The sequence below is a fragment of the Triplophysa dalaica genome, chromosome 2, assembly GCF_015846415.1.
Source record: "Triplophysa dalaica isolate WHDGS20190420 chromosome 2, ASM1584641v1, whole genome shotgun sequence".
NCBI lineage: Eukaryota > Metazoa > Chordata > Actinopteri > Cypriniformes > Nemacheilidae > Triplophysa > Triplophysa dalaica.
In genome coordinates, this window is record NC_079543.1 from 19,057,874 (window position 1) to 19,076,080 (window position 18,207).

The window sequence follows — 18,207 nt, forward strand, 5'->3', positions numbered from 1 at the left end:
AATGTTCCCAGGCTGAGGAAATATCTTTGCTACTTTTGCCAGCAGTGTTGTGGGAAATTCCATGAAATTCTGCAGATTGTTATTCTGTGGGATAAATTAAAGTTGATTTGCACAAAGTATAACAGATGATTATTTTCATCTTCATATTTAATGAACCACGAATAATAAGGTGGCGACTGAACGTTTAACCGCAACCCGCATAAACCCTGATAGCGTGTGCGTTTTCCTCAGGGTTTGTGAATTCGGTGTGACGGATTTTCAGAAGCTCCTGTGGGATTTTTCAGGAGTCATGAACTATAAAACGCTCTACTAGTCATCAGATAAGGTTTAATAGATGTTTCTCTCCCAGCTCAAAGCCTGGAGCAGTCGTATGAACATCCAATAGCATTTGTATTTATGCATTCAATCATGTGACCGTGACTCACTGTCTCACGCTTTCTCTTTCAGTCTTTCTGTGTCCAGGTGTACTGAAAGGTGTTTACCAGAGTGAACACCTTTTTGAGTCGGACCACCAGTCGGGGTCGTGGTGTAAAGACCCCTTACAGTCATCCAATAAAATCTACTATATGCCCTGGACACCTTACCGTACCGACACGCTGACTGAATACTCATCGAAAGAGGACTTCATTGCTGGTCGTCCCACCACCACATACAAGCTGCCCCATCGGGTGGACGGCACAGGGTTTGTGGTGTTCGACGGCGCACTCTTCTTCAACAAGGAACGTACGCGCAACATTGTCAAATTCGACTTGCGAACTCGTATCAAGAGCGGTGAGGCAATCATCGCTAACGCTAACTACCACGACACGTCGCCCTACCGTTGGGGTGGGAAATCGGACATTGATCTGGCAGTGGACGAAAATGGACTTTGGGTAATTTACGCCACCGAGCAGAACAACGGACGAATTGTGGTGAGTCAGCTCAACCCGTACACACTCCGAGTAGAGGGATCATGGGATACGACATATGACAAGCGATCCGCCTCCAACGCCTTCATGATCTGTGGGATCCTCTACGTGGTAAAGAGCGTTTACGAAGACGATGATAACGAAGCGTTGGGGAATAAAATTGACTACATGTATAACACAGAGAAGAGTCGTGAGACACACTTAAACATTCCGTTTCCAAATTCCTACCAGTACATCGCAGCTGTCGACTACAACCCCCGCGACAATTTGCTCTATGTGTGGAACAACTTACACGTTGTCATCTATTCTCTTGACTTTGGGAATAATGACAACAGAATCGGCTTTGGTGAGTTTTTTCTTTAAATTTGGACAAATCTGTGCTCCATATGTTTCTTTGTGTGTTAGTATTTATGATCTTTGATGTTTTTGGGTGGACAAATTCATTGACATCACAGTAGCTCAGTCCAATATATTTGAATTATAAAAGTCTGTCAATTTATGTCAATTATTTTGTCATACCATTCCAGACCCGAATAGTATGTTTCCCCATTAGGGTCACCGGAGTTATTATAGTATTTTTTCAGTTTTATTGTAGTTTTATGAATATTTAAACTTGTCAATTTTTGTTACAAAAACTTTGCCCCAAAAAAGAGGTTTTATTTATATTGTGAAAAAGCATTTATTTCTATATTTTCAATTTCACAATAGTTTGTTTTTGATCAGTTTTTATGTGCTTTTTATACGTTTTATATTGATATATAAATTATATTTATTTCCGTTTTTGTTTATTTTTTATTTATGTTTAATCAATAGTAGTGCATCAACATAAAGTCATTTTAGTTTATTACTGAGGTAAAATTTTACATTTTTGTTAAGTATTTTACATAATAATTAGCCAATATTTCATTTGATTTTAATTAACAGAAATGTTTTTATAGTATAGTATATTAATCTAAAACGAACCTTGCTGATCACCAAGTTGAGTTACTTTGTAAAGTGAGAGTCAGTTCTGTTTTGGCAAGTGACCTTACATTTGTTAACGTGGACTTAAACTAGACGCAATCCTCAGCAAAGTTTTAGTCTGTTCTTATTTAGGACATTAAGAATACAACATTCCAAATCAAATGTTATGTGGCCCAAACATAACATCCAATAGACCTCCACAAAGAATCAATAACTTTTAAGTAGTTTTAATTTAATAAAATTAATATACAATAAAATATTAATATAAATTAAATGTCAAAGAAATTGTTTTAAATAATTTAACCAAACACAGACTGAAAGTTAACTCTGGCAGGGCGCAGGGTTGGGGCGTGTGTGTCTGATGAAACTGTCTATAAACGTAATGTTTTTTCTTAACAATATCTAGAGTACTTTTATGTTCCACTGAAAAATGAGTGAGCATAGGGTTAGGATAATTTGAGCATGTTTAAATAAAATAATTTTCATTTTTGGCTGTTGCTTTGAACCGATGCTTTAAGATATACTGACTTGTTCTGATATCCCTCTGTAATGTTATTGTGCTGCTGTGTGATTGCGAGACACAAATCTACTTTGAACAGCTAAACTCAGTTAGTGTCTCTTGTCATTTCCACTCACTCATACAAGTATTCATGTTAGTGGTTAAAGGGAGTCAGGATTTTCCCCCTGACTTACATTTTCTGAGAGAAATGTGATTGTATGGGTAATCCCAGTCCATTAGCGGTGTTATTTTTCACTTTGTTTTATCGCTCCCTCAAATTCAGAGTTGGGCATTTTTTTGTCCGCTTGCCAGATCAGCTGAACTGCAGCTGAATTAATCATTATCTACAGTATAAAGCAACAGATACTAACCGCGGCATCTACTGACATCCCATTAGAACAGAGCACAGACTGTGTTTTTGTTCTTAACAGTTACAATTTGAGCATAATGTCAAAAAAGACGCAAAGAGATTCTGACCCGTACTGTTAGTTCATTACAGAACATTTCACGCAACAATACTGTACCAAACTTGTAAGTAATATTGGTTCCTGCAGTTATTAGTTCTTTGCTTTCAAAACTCGTCTACAAAGCCGTAAACAGCCTTTAAAGAATTTATAAACTACAACACCAGGTGCAAATGTGTGTTTGTAGGTGCTCGCTAATGACCCTGTCTGCATTCATTTTCTTTATTAGCATACTCTACATCAAAGATCTTGTTCATGAGATAGAGCAGGAGTGTTCACTACCTGAGCTAATGCAGATCATACTGCGTCTAATGGTCATATCAAAGAGAATATTGATAAAACAACACCAGCTTTGTGTAGTTCGGGTTTTAATTAAATTTTATCGTGGCTTCATTAGTATTTCAAATGTTGCCTGCAGTTCGCCCGTAAATAAGACAAACACAACAACAGGCACTTTTTTGAAGTGCGACGGAGGGGTGATTGTTCTAGACACAGAGCTCTGATGCATTGTGGAGACTTTTAAATAACTCCTCACCAGAGATTTCAAACCAAATTTTGCATGCTGCCACAAACAATGACATCTATTTCACAAAAAAATTATCATCTAGTTCTTGTTAGTCACAGATGATGTCTAACACAGAGTGATGGCTTAATATAGAAAGATGTGATTTTTATTTTGTGTTTTTTGGAATAATGAATAAACATTTATAATTAGCTTTTGTGTTTAAGCTGTATGTCAGACTGCTGAGTTGCAGTACAAGTCAAAATTTACAAGATTGATTAATCTACCATGTTTTCTAAAAAACATGCTTTAGTTCAGCCTACCCCTCCCCCCTGCACGCGGCCATATGTTTTCGTAAACAATCGTAAAGCTGTACCCATCTTTTATAAATGTGATCAAACTAAATACTCTTTGAAGATACGAAGTATGCAATACTACTCTATAAGTACTCAAGATCAATACTAGATTGGCAGAAACCTGTGTGTTTTACGCCCGCTTTAAGCCTGTATGCGTCTGTAAAGAATCCTTCCAGGTATTTCCATAAAAAGAAAGTGACCACAGCACTATAAAAGTCTTCACATCTTTGTAATTTACCTTCTTACTTCTGACCTAGCTCAGGATTTATATTTATTACTTGACAGGATCTTTGACTGGATCAGAGATGGCGATCAGAGAACTTTAAAGTATTTGTGAATGAACCCGGTCAGTTCGTAATCGGATCTTTCAATTCAGTTTGTTAAATCTAAATCAACCAGTTCAGAAGATCAATCTATTCTCTTATCCACTTCTTTAGTTTACTTCACTGACTCTTTTTTGGGGTGAGATTGTGATTTAAATAATTATTACAATTTTAGAATATATCTAATCACACAAAGATTTTGCGTGGCTCCAGACAACTATTACATTAAGTATGCTACTTTAAAACTAAAGGGCGCCATCAACATTCTCTCGAATTTCTCTTTTTGCATCCTACGAAGAAAAATGGCATGAAGGCGTGTAAATAATGACGGGATTATCATCTTTCAGTGAGCAATTCCTTTAAGCTTTGTTTATGCACTGCGCGTCCCTGACCAAACGCTGAGCTGAGTGCGTTTATCGTGAAAGACTTTAAGTGCTTGAGAAGGCTGTGGCGTTCAGGTCAGCTGGGAGGACATTTAAAGATTCAGACCTGCAGCAACAATAAAGAGAGAAGATGAATAGATTGAGGGGGATTACGGTCGCCCGCCTGTGAGCTTTCTCTCCCTCACTGTCTCTGACTTTCTCCGTTTCTTTTTTATTTGCCACACTCTTTGTCTTCATGTCTTTTAATTCTTCCTACAACCAACAGTCCATGCATAATTTACACACCAGCACACAGCTCGCTTAAAGAAGACGGATTGAAATTAAATTAGTTTTGCTCTGCTTAACATGTACGCACAAGAGGTGGAAAACATGCGCACACATGTACTGCTGACTGTCTCTCACTTTAACACATGTGACTGTAATCTGCTTTTCTATAAGGCGTGCTCTCAGCACACTCTCTCTCGCACCCGGCGTCCTCCTCCTCTTCCAGGTTTGCTTTAAAGTCTAATGCTAATGTAATATGTTGGTATGCGCACGGCGGATAGTTTAAGTGGAATGGCCTCTGAGCTCCTTTAGTGGAGTGGAGACTTCTGTTCTATGCTTTTATTAAATGAGAGAATGTCTTACATACGGTTAAAACTCTCTCTACTGGCAATTACAATGCAGCACAGAGGGAAAACTTTATTTAAACCGATCCGCAGGAACAAGAATGCACCTGGATTTGCCAGCAGGGAGTTTAGCACACAGATCAATCAGTAATAGAGTGATGTTCACACTCACACTTCTGTGTACACACTTCAGAGCACGGTAACACACGCACACACACATACTCATGCATTCGCGTTAAGAGTCTTGTACACTGGCTTGTGTACATTTACACGGGCATGTGTGCGCACACATGCACATTTACGTAGACTGCTGACCGAGAGCAATCTCACCATGTAGATGTGAGCTGATAAGAGTGAGGATTACAGTGGTAACCCCACCAAGGGGATTTACACTGTTATTACCATAGTGCTGATAACAGAGGAAGAGAAAAGGACGATGTGCTCTTCGTACACGGACACGCTGATCTTCTATCTTTTGTCCTTGCCTCTTTTTTAATGTAAATTCCTTTTCAAAATACTTTTTAAAGCATTACTAAAACATGTAGTATGTTTTTTGGATTTAAATACTTTTAGACTATTTGATGTCAACTAATGTGACATGAATTGTAATTGTTTTAACTATAACTTATTAATGGATCATATTTGTTCATATTTCATCAAACTATATAAAAATATAATATACAGCCATGGAAATAATTCAGAGACAATTTCAAAGCATCATTTCAGTTTTTTCTGAATTTACTATTTATAGGTAGACGTTTTGATAAAATGATGGTTCTTGTTTCATTCTGTCAACTAGTAACAATATTTTTACCAAATTTCTAATAAAAAATATTGTTTCCATGTGCATTTATTTTCAGAAAAGTAGACCTGGAGAAACAGGTCAAAATAACAGAAAAGACGCATATTTTTAGATCAAATTTTTCAGATCTCAAATACTGCAAAGAAAACAAGTTCATATTCACTTTTTAGTAATACAGTAATATTTGTAAAGAGTTTGTTCCCAAAATGAGATAACCTACATCATGTTTTTAATATGTAATCATGTTCTATTGTGTTAGCTGTGTTTTTTGCGTTATTATGAATTAAATCAAAACAAACCAACTGCAGTTTTATTGATATAAATGGGAATGCACAAGAAAAACATAATTTTTGTATAATTAAAAAGTTATATAAATTATGAAATAAACTGTTCATTTGTACATTTATTAAGGGAAAGTAAAAAGAAAATGTGATAACCTTGGACTGGAATGAACACAATATGTCTAAAAATGATGATTATATTTAAATTTGGAATGGTCTCTTATTTTTTTCCGCGGCTGTATTTATATAGATATAAATCTTATTAACTATATTAAATTGGTATTGAAAAAATATCTAAATTAATATTTAATATGAAATCTAACATTATAATGTTTCTCACACTTTTCACACAGGTCTGTTACTGCAAAAAGTAATATTAATAAATAATTTCTTAAAATATAAAAGAAGTAAAATCTAGGCTTTTAGAATTCATTGCTTTAGATTTTTATTTTTTTATTTTATTATATTATATTTTTTTATATTACGCCTTATCTAAATCATGAAAACATTTATTCGTTGTAACTGTACGCAAATATATATTTTTTGTGGGAAATACTGATTATTAATGCAATATTAATACTTTTTACACGCTGGTCATGGAAAGTGCCACCTACATTCTTTTCACTCAGTCTGCATACTTGCATCTAAAAATTGTATACGTTTTTTTAACTCATCGTAAACAGCAGCTCAATCATGCATCAATTACAGATTCCCCCATGGTTGCCATGACGTTACCTTCTGATTGGTCCTGATCAGCAAGGTGACATTGTTTCTAATCTCTGTGTGGGCTGAAGCTTATTTAGCAGGGCTGTGTTGCATTAAGCAACCTCCAATCATTTGCTGTTGCGGTCACACCTGAATGGTATGACCAAACATCAAATTAGCCGATTTCTCACAGTAATTTGCTGACTGCGGTCTGATATATAGTCAGAATGTGTTGCCTTCTCTCTTATAGTATGTGCACAGCAGTGCGCTAAACAGACCGTTCTGAAAGTCCACTCGAGCTGCCTTTTAAGGTGTGTTGCGTAATAGAGGATATATGACCTTTGACCCCAAAGATTGAGCAAGCCATCTTTCCATTGAAGCAGAGAACAGAAGATTCCCTTTGATCATCCGCCAATCAAAGTGCCCTTTCCTTTAGGAAACATGCGTTGCCCTCTATCTGCACCCCTATTGTGTTCGAGTGGGCTGTATCATCGAGATGGCAATCTAGAAACACGGAGGGCCACGGCAGACCGGCGGTCACCCAAGAGAAAGGAGAGATGGAGAGATTTGGAAGAGCGATGAAAGAGTTGGTTTGTCATTTAATGGCTTTTGTGAGAAAAAGGAAGGGAGGGCGCTCTGCCTGTGCGCGCAAGCGATTAGTCACTGTAGGATGCTCTGCTGCGCTCTGAGTCTTGCCTCAGTAGCTCCTCACACAGACAGTTACAGAAATAGAAACAGGAAGTGCTTTCATTTCACTCAGCGGCCCTTTAAAATCACAGTTAGATTTGCCGCACAGGAGAGGTTGGTGTTGGTGGGGGTGGAGGGATGTGAGAGGATATTTGGATCAGTGCATCTCTATAATAAGCCAGAGGTGTCTTGTGGGATATAGTCTAAGAAAGAGGAACCGTCTTTCATTCTCAACAGCTAATGAGCTCATGCTGCCTCATGATTGCACAGTGTTTTGTTAGTGCATGTTTCAGGTGTACTTGCTTGGGAAAGTATGCACTGCAGTCAAGCACTAAAGGAAGCAGGGCTGAAAGGTTATTCTGGAGCATGCAATATAGGCAGTTGTCTAGGGCAGTGAATTGGCGTACCCTTGACATCATGATGTGCTGAGATCATGAGATCTGCATCCCATGTTGGATGAGTCTCTTGTGTGTGTCTTGTGTCTGTGCACATGTACTTGTTTGTGAACAGAAAATACACTATTTATCAGCTGCTTTGTTAGAAGTCTGGTAGGAAGCCTGGGCCTCACCAAAAGACTTTTTAAATCTTATAAGAGTTTCAAACTGTGAGAGACCACAAACATGAGGACAAAAAATCCTGGATTTAATCGTTTTGCTCCTATAATGTGTGGTAAACTGTGATGTGACAAAGAAAGCACACTACACAAACAGATTTTTAAACAGAGTCCTGACTCTGAACACTGGAAATCGTAGCATTAGGAGATCCACAACAGGAGATAAAATATTGAACACAGATATGGATTTTTTTTTCTAGCACTTATATTTATTTTAAACCAGACCTCTTTTGAAATCTGAATTCATGTGAATTAGTATGATTTGAATTGTATACATTTTTTTACCATTAATTTATTGTTAATTCATCGTCACTTCATCACTAGTTCGTTGTTAAATAGCATTGTTAATTCATATTGAATTTTCGTACAATTCACACAGTTAATTCAGCAGTAACTTGTCATTAATTTAAGATAAATTCATGAATTTATAGCAGTTTCATTCACATCGTTTCTAAAAAACATTGAAGAAATTTTGTACAATTCACATAGTTAATTCAGCTGCAATTTATTGTTAATTCATTATTAAATAGCATTATTAATTCACATCGTTTCTAAAAAAAACATTGAAGAATTTCGGAACTGTTCACATAGTTAATTCTGCATTAACTTATTGTTAATTCATTGTTAAATAACATTGCTGATTCACTAAAAATCTAAGATTTTTTGCACAACTCACATCAAATCAGTCAGTGTTAATTCATCATTAAAAACACTGTTAATTCACATTGTTTAAAAAAAAAATTTGAATGATTATTGAAAAAATTGATGATTTAAATCTTAAACTTAGCATCAGTTGGGTAAAAGCAGATGATACTCAGATGATCGCATAAATTCATTCATTTCAGATTTTATCATTTTATAATCAATTTAGAATTCAAATTGTCATGGTTCTCATTATTTTGTCACGCGCCTAGGAGTAAGCAGCAATTGTTTACATTAAGTAAAATAAAACTAGCAAAATTTTACATATGCCCTGGTTTTTCCCCATAAAAATTGTTTTTCTTCAAAATTTTTCAACCGTATTTTCGTTTGTCAGCCGGATACCACACATGGCATTTAAGGCACTTTCAGAAAAAAATTGTCCAAAAAACAACATAAATGCACTTATTTCGTTCAGGTACCAGCTCTCTTCTCGCTCTCATCTCCTGTCCCTATTTCCTGCTGTCATTGCGGCAACAAGAGCATCTCTCCACTCTCCACAGGATCACTGCAAGACAGTGAAACAGGAAAACAGACAGAAAGAAAAGGACAAAAAAAAGAGAGACAAGCTGTTTCTGCACTTGGTCTCTGTGCGTCTACCAGAACGTGTCTGTCCACATGCATGTGTATTGTTGAACTCTTGCGGCATATTTTAGTCTAGCCCAGACGTAAAGGGATGTTTACTCCTCTGTGTGACATTCTGAGCTTTAAACAACGTTTGTTTCTCACTTTAAAACAATATACAACGCTATGGATATGTAAAATGTGCCTGTTTCAGGGCCTCAGGTGTGCGTGTGTGTTTGTGTGTTAGAGTGAGAGGAACATAGAGGCCCATTGGGAAGTTATGACGTTTAAACATCATCCATCTTTACCTCTCTGAAGTCCTTGCACTCAGGGATCGGGCCTGTCAAAACATACACTCCCAAATGCTGCACAGGGCACAAAGACACACACCTACACGCACACTCTCCAGGCACCCGATTCGTTCAGTCAACCCTGAAACGGCAGATATATAGAAAGAGAGAGAGAGAGAGATTAAATGTCTCTTTTAGCATTATTTGTAGGCAACTGTCTGTCAAACTAAGGATGTCAAAATACTGGTGCTTTAGGAACCAAGTTGAAACTAAAATAAAATATTTATAATGTAACGATATCGGTCTTTGTACAGTACCGGTTGTACTGATTCAGTTTCTGTGCGCTGTTTGATTGACAGGCAGCCGCTCTCGAACAATTGCCTGTATACTGTAAATGTTTTCATGGTACTGTGAATGTATTACACTGTTAATGTATTACACTGACAATTAATTTTTTTATTCATTTTTTCTGACTATTTGAATAATTACTTACAGTTTCATTGAACACACACGCTGGCCTGAAGTTGGTTTCCTTTTAATGTTTTTTTACAATATATATATTTGTATTTATATAACGCCGTTAACGCAGTGAGACTCTTATCGCGCGATAAAAAAAATGTCGCCGTTAATCTATTCTCAAAGTTGGGTTGGGAGCTGGGTATATACTACGCAAGCTATGATGACTTTCACCTTGATATTTTAGCGCGGATGTATACCAGCTTAACTGCACTGTACGGGGCGAGAACGAGATTTTTCAACTCGCGTGATTCGCGTCATTCGCGGAAGCAGAAGCCGCCTCATCATCTCATAACCAGGGCTTCATTCGCGCGATTACGGCAGCAAGTAGGTCTATTGGCTCTTTGCATTAACATATAAATCACTCGCGCTTGACGCGCCATTCGCGTTTGATCTGAACACAACATAACGTTACTGTGAAATTACCGCATCAAACGTGACGTGCTAACATGGATGCAGCTATGAAGCCGCCGGGTTTGCTTCAGGGAATATTAATTTTTAAGAAGCTTCCCAATAGAAACATCGACAAGACTAACGGTTGTTTGCACCTTGTGCAATGCGGAATTGGTTTAAAAAAAAAAACTTTCTCTCAACAGGTAGTGGTCTAGCTTTAGTTGAAACCAGTAACTTTGTATTGAGATCTAATGTATTATGGCTCCTGTATGACATATCGCTTGTTGCTCCCTCACTCTTTGTAAGTCGCTTTGGATAAAAGCGTCTGCTAAATGACTAAATGTAAATGTACTGTAGGAGCTCTTCCAGTATCAAGTACCAACTAAACGCAAAGCATCCCTTAGCTAATGCGGAAGTAAACACAAGTTCATCTTATTGAACATAATTTAATTTTCATCACCAATTATCATAGTAGAACAGCTTTCTCAAGCAGTTTGTGATGCATTTTGGAAACAGGAGATGAGCCCCTGGTCTGATGCGCCACCTGGCTTGAGAAACCTGTTCTCAAAGACTTACTTTTAGTCATTATTTGGGTAGCACACATATTCTGAATGCCTTCGGCAGAATTCAAATGAGCCATTTTAATCTAGATTAATCTAGATAATCTTGAATTATCTAGATTAAAATCTGCCACCACTAATTTATATTAATAATTAATTCATATGAATATTTTATTTATTCTGTGATTCTTTGCGGAGGTCTATTGAAAGTTTCTTTTGGGCCAAATAAAGTTTATTTCATTTGTTGCTGCTGAAATATTCTATAGAGGAATACTCTTGCCTCTCTATCTTTATGTTTGCTTGAAACATGCAGGTTACTTTACCTCCCTTTTGTGTGGGTTGAAGTCAAAGGATGTCAAACTTATATTTTCTGCTAAAATAAATTATTAATATAACTTTACAAGTTCGAATTGGGGTAAGGAGACACTTTTCAGCACTGTTTTGTGTACTTGCTTAACTGATTTTAAAAAAGGTAAAAAAGGTTACAGATTGCATATTTAATATCATAGTATTTTTTCTGTTGTATTGAAATTGAAAATTTCACCAGTTTCGAGATTTCGTCACGTTGGAACTATAGGGTTCTACCTGCATTCTGAGCAGTTTTGCATTTCATATAGCAAAAATTATAGGGGAATCAAGTCTCTTGCATACAGGAAAAAGACAGAGAGCATAGATGTCTTCTAAATGTCAAAAGTCAAAATCCTCTCAAATTTGTATATGGGGATTTTTGCCCCAGGTCAAATGCGGATAGAACCTTCTAGTTCTAAAAGATCACTAACTGCTAATAAGGTTCTTTCTTGCATAAATTTTAAGCTTTCAATGACATTTCATATAGGATAAATAAAGTTTTAAATATCTCCCTGTCTTTTTTTAGATCCTCCTTCATCAGTTTTGTTGCCTGATGTATTTCCTCCAGTACGCAGCTCCACTCCTCCTCCTCGGCCATATACAGGCACTCTCCGCCCCTCTCTCACTACTTCCACGCCTATCACCATGGCTCCGCCCCGCCGGCATAACAACATCCTCCCCGAAGCCCTGACACGGTCGCCTCCCTCCCTACAGACTCCAGTGACTGTTGACTATTGCGCTCCACGTCTCATTGCTGAAATCTCCTGGCCACGGACACACCAGGGACAGGTTGCTAAGCAACCATGCCCACCTGGCACCATAGGTTAGTGAAAGGGTGATTAATCTACTATTAGTCGCAATGTGTGTGTGTGATCAAGTGTGTCTGTTTTATGTGTATTGAGTATATCAACGTTAAGACTCAGCTGTGTGTTTGTTTCTTTCCAGGAGAGATCGTATACATGTCAGCGCTGCAGCGAGGCTCCTTATAAAATGAATAAAATAATTAATTTGTAATTCAGGCCTGTAATTAATTATGGCAGTGTTTAAAATTAAACTCATAATTAAAGTCATTCTTTATCACTATGTTTAACAATTAGAATTAGCACAAAATGAATTTAGAAATATTGGAAATATATTGCATTAAAATAAAATTTGTCTAGAAAATAAAACAAAGGATTTAGACACTTTCAGTCTAAAATATTATTACCGTACATTCTTGTCATAAATCACACCTGCAGTTACTTCGATAGGACACCTGCGGGAACTTGAAGGGATCAAACAAATGCCCCGTTCACATCGCCAACGACGCCCATCTCTTGTTATGAGGTCATTTGAAGGCGTTCCTACCTTTGTTTACCCTATTAGCAGTTATAAACAAACAACGCAATAATTGATTGGAGACAGATGACGTGAGCTCCAGTGCTTTAATCTCATTGGTTGTCACTAGTGTAGATGTATATAACCAGATGACTCATTCAAGCATTCAATGGCTCAAGATGTGTCCGCCATTTTGGAACGGCCCACTGTCATCACTCACAGTTTGCTGTGAGTTTACACAACATTAAATGCGTTTTCCTAATCATCCATGTATATTACTATAGTTGCAAACGTCAGCTTTCTTTTTTGTTTACACTGACCGGCACTGGGTTACCAGATCTGTGTAACAAAATCAATCATCGCTTGTCCAAATAACAGAATTTAATTTTCATAAATAAAATGATTTTAAGATTGACAGCTTGATAACTTAATACTTCCACTCTTAACATGCGTTAAACGCAACCATATTCCACAGGAAAATGCCGACTTGGCATCATGGACTGGCTTGTACTGATCCAATATGGTGGGTGACCTTATGTATGTATAGCAGGCCATCGAAACAGCTGTTAATGCGTCATCTAGTTATTTTTATATATCTTGCAATAGTCACTCCTGAAAGTCGCTCATCGTTGAACAATTGTCAACTTTGTCGTGATGCTAAACATGCCCACTTCCTGTTGCCAGCTCCCATTTAATTAAATGAGATCATGTTGCTGCCAGTGGCTGACTGTGTGAACGGGGTATAAGAATCCACAAAAAATAATAATGCATTCACTATGGCCAAGAAAAGTTAGTTTTCAAACAAACCTAATTTTTTTTGCAAATGTTACGTGGTATTTTTTTAAATAGCGCAGTGACATTCTTTATGAAAAAGTATGGAATGGTAACTTTTGATACATTCTGGGACGACTGTATATAATCTCCTAAAGTAGAGAGCCATATGTGTCTGTTGAGTCAATCTTTTAGAGAAAAAGCATCATTCTTTCCTGTTACTGTGGATAGATAGTTTGAGGGTTCTGTCAACGCTCCCTCATTATGTGTGCAACTGCAGCTGCTGATTGACACATAGTGTATTGCTTGTAAATCTTTTCCTCTGGTCGTGTGTGTGTGTTTGTTTTGCTGGCAATTGTAAGACCACCGTTCCCCCCACACGTTTGCACATATGCACAACGTTCATATAATTACATGTCCTTATGTTATGTTTTTTGCATTATCTTGCAGGCGTGGCAACGTTTAACTGTTTGCTCGGCTACTGGGATCCGAAGGGACCGGATTTAAGCAACTGCACCTCGCCGTGGACCAACCACATTATTCAAAGAGTGAGTTTAAACATGAGAAATATGCTCATATCAACCTACTGAAAGAAGATTCTGCAGTGTACGTTATGCTTATAGTCAATATTTTTAAAGCCTAATTTGGCCAGCAGCCTTTTTAACAGTAGACACAAACGCTTATCGCATGGAGCAGCCTGTAGCAAAACAGCTTAGAGGAAATTTAGTGTACAGCCGAACGAGCCAAAATTCAACTGTGAAGATCAACCTCAATTTATTTTACTTTGTGGCGACGTTATGAAGAGTAGCAGAGCAGCCAAAAGTGTTGCGCAACCGCCACGTGAATAAGGTGATGTGTGTAAAGTGTGACAATGACTTAAGCTTAACAGTAATGCGAAATAGTTTCCTTTGTGCTACAGAGAGCAAATCAGAAAATAGGCAGAATCACAAATCTATGGAGCCATTTGTTCATCCACTTATTTGGCCATCAAGGGACAGAAAGAATAAAATCAATATACCCACGTACATCTCCCTCACTCTTTCGCTCTGTCTTTCTCTCTCTGTAGATGAGATCGGGGGAAACTGCGGCAATAGTAGCGCTGGAATTAGCCGAACAGACAAAGAATAAGTTGAGACCTGGAGATGTACCATCCACAGTGAAAGCTATGGCACAGCTGGTGGAACTACTGGACGTCCAGCTGCGTAATCTCACCCCGGGGGGAAAAGACACAGCGGCACGTAGCTTAAACAAGGTATCCACGCTTAATAAACCACACACCGTTGACTCATAGTTACATGATTATTACTTCTTTATTACATGTTAATTACACTGCCCTGCTTTAAGTTTGCAAACGCTCTGTGTATTTGTGTGTATATAGGAAAGAAATGGTGGAGAAGAGAGAATAATGCTCTTATTCTGTCCAGAGTACAGTGTTTTAGGCATTAAACCTGTGGCGGTCCACATATCAAAGGCTTTATGGCTCAAATGGGAGAACTTGCTGCTCGATAGACAGAAATCCTCAAACATAGACACACTTATACACTGTTATAAATAAGGACACACAAATTAAAACAGCTCATGAAGCCCTGGTGAGCTTTCCAATTAACGAAAGAAGCCAAACATAAAATAATACTGCAAAATACTTCAAAGTGGGAAACACAGAAACAGAAGCTCAAACACATATGCCCAGATAATTTATTTTAAACATAATAGACGTACTGTCAGACGTAAAGCGAATCAATTGTGTGCTTAGCCGTATTTATATTTTAAACCAAAAAACAAATTACGTCAATATGAAGTAACCTGCAAAATGATCTTACAAGGTGACAATTGCAGATTTAAATGTGTCTAAACACAAAGCAAATGGCTGTAAATCTCAGCCATTCTGTCTGGAGTCATTTAACACAGAAGCTACACTGTATAACCCTGAATATCACTTTACAAATTTAAACAACCTGGCTTTCGGTTTCCTATTTCCTGCGTCTCGGTTAAGTTATCAATTACACAAACAATCTGCAATAAGATACAGTCAGACTGCTCAGGTCCATTTGGACATCGCAAGGTATATATTCCACTGTTGTTTGTTTGTATGTTTAGAACATCATTGGCCTGGCAGAGATGTAGGAATGTTTTGTGGCTACAGTGTGTGTTTCACGAGAAGAAAGTTGTCATGGTGACTGCAATTTTATTGGATTAATTTAGTCCCGTAGGCTCTGGTACCTCGTAATCTAATTAGGATTCCTTATTGTTTATTACTAAATGACTATAGAATATTTTAGCTCATTAGGTTTGTTTCCTGGGCACTGTAAGATAAGATATGTGAGGGGTTTTGTGTGTGTGGCTGATTGTAATGTTCTGATATTTTGTCTTTCAGCTTCAGAAGAGAGAGAGGTCATGCCGGTTTTTCATACAGGTAATTTGTTTGTGTGTGCATGTACATTATATTCACAGATTTGGCTGTACTGTTTATATGCATGGCTACTTCATATTTTTTTCTTTATCTAATTGGGTTTATTGTATTTTGAATTCTACAGAGTATCTTAATATTCTTAGTCATAAATATATATATTTCTTTGTCTTTTTTTTTTCATTCTTTTTATTAACATGTAAATGGTCATCTGCCAACTCCTCTTCTCCTCTCTCTTCCACAAAGTTTATCGTCATCTCTCTTGAATGATCAATAAAAAACACATAAAGCCCAAATAGCTAACTTAAAAAATAAGTATATAAAATGTTGTATAGTACATTCTGAGAGGAAGTAATACCAAACATTTCACTACATGTCATACTGTGTTTGGTTGTGCACTGTATGTGAAAATAGGGAATGTAAAAATATTTACATTTTACATTTATGCATTTGGCAGACTTACATTGCATTAACCTATACATTAGACTTAGGTATGTGCAATCCCCTAGGATCGAACCACCGAGCTTCAGGAAAGAAATAATATATATTTAAAATAGTAGGCCTATGGTATGAAATATTGTAAAATAATATACTGTCGCTATTTGAAATACTTGCATTATAAAACTGTCTAATATATTAGCTACATTATGTTTTTTTGTAAAAATAATAAAGGCTTTGTGTAAGGGGTTCAGTTTTGTAGTATTCCTGTAGCTAAACTGGTATGACAGTAGCCACGTCAGCTTCAGTTGCTTTAGATAAAAGCATCTGGCAAATACATACTGTAAATGTAATGTAAATATGGCCAACCCTGAGGGTATTGTAAATGCTGTACAGTATCATTTTCTTGATATGAAAACCATAACTTGCATGAGAGATCCTTTCTCATTTAGCTTCCAAATTCTGTGTCTGTGTATAGGCTCGCAAATATTGCCAGTGCATTTTTATTTAAGCTTCATATCAGTTCACAAAATCAACATAGATGGCAGAAATGTTGCTTTATACGCGCAAGCCGCTATATCTGTCATAGCGTATGAATTATATTGGCTGTAAGCGCGTCCATGTTTGTGCCCGCCGGCTGCATTTTTTTTTGTATTTATAAAAGCGGAGCATTTTTTCTCCTGAGAAAGCAGTGGTGATGTCAGCACTGGTCAGCAGTGTCACATCAGGCGACTGATAAACGCACACGCACCGACAGACAGTGAAAAAAGCACAGAATAATGCAGATAAGCCCGAGAAAAGCTCTGAGGCGAAGTCAAAGTAAAAAGAAGGAGGAGAACAGATTTAGAGGTAGAAAATGACTGATGCATATCTCAGACTGAGCCAGTACGCTCAGTCAACCCTGCCAATACATGACAGATTTATACAGATTTTTATTCCATGAAATAATGGAGGTCTTAACGTCCTGTTCCAATATTCTGTTTTCTGGCTTATATGATCTGTCGGGAGGAAATTAGTCAAGCAAACTACAACTGATCTTGCTGATTGAGACAAGGTGCATTACGGGGTTCCATGACTGTTGTCCAAAACTTTTGAGTGCTAATATCAAACCGCTAATTATGTACAGTTAGTAAGTCTTTAAATCATTAAGATGATTGTATTATTATAGCACTAATAAGTGACTAAGAAGATATTTTGAAGAATGTTGGTAACTGAACAACGGCAGGACCCATTGACTGTCATTGGTTTTGTGTCCATACAATAGAAATGAATACATTCCGCCGTTGTTAAATTACCATCTTTCTTCAAAATATCTTCTTTTGTGTTCCGCGGAAGAAACATACTTGAAATGACAAGAAGTGAGTTAATGATGACAGAATCACTTTGAGAAGAATAGTCCATTGTAACTTAAAACAATTGGCATTAAAATAAGACACATTTTTTATTTATCCTACCTAAATGGATAGTTCACCCACAAATAAAAATTCTGTCATCATATACTTACCGTCCAGATGTTTCAAACTTTTATAAATTTTGTTGTTTTACTGAACTCAAAGAAAGATATTTGGAAGAATGTTTGTAACACAACAGTTCTGGGATGCTATTGACAACCATAGTAGGAAAATAAACTATATATATATATAAAAGATATAAACTATCTTTTGTCTGTAAAGGGCTGTAAATGACAACATAAGTTTTATTTTTGGGTGAACTATTCCTTCAAAGCTGCAATCCGTCATTTCATTGGGTTAAAAAAAAAAAGCAAAAATCAGTTATTAAGTCAGTACATAAACAGTCAGTGTTGAAAACT

General features: G+C 37.0%; 1 protein-coding gene across 1 annotated transcript in view; it reads left to right on the forward strand.

The window, feature by feature from the left end:
* Positions 1 to 18,207, forward strand: part of adgrl3.1 (adhesion G protein-coupled receptor L3.1) — a 96,623-nt gene that overhangs the window by 41,570 nt on the left and 36,846 nt on the right. The window contains exons 6-10 of the mRNA XM_056771672.1: positions 448 to 1,254; positions 11,991 to 12,287; positions 14,003 to 14,100; positions 14,619 to 14,804; positions 15,927 to 15,965. Of these exons, the coding sequence (XP_056627650.1) occupies positions 448 to 1,254; positions 11,991 to 12,287; positions 14,003 to 14,100; positions 14,619 to 14,804; positions 15,927 to 15,965 (1,427 nt within the window). The remainder of the gene's footprint in view (positions 1 to 447; positions 1,255 to 11,990; positions 12,288 to 14,002; positions 14,101 to 14,618; positions 14,805 to 15,926; positions 15,966 to 18,207) is intronic.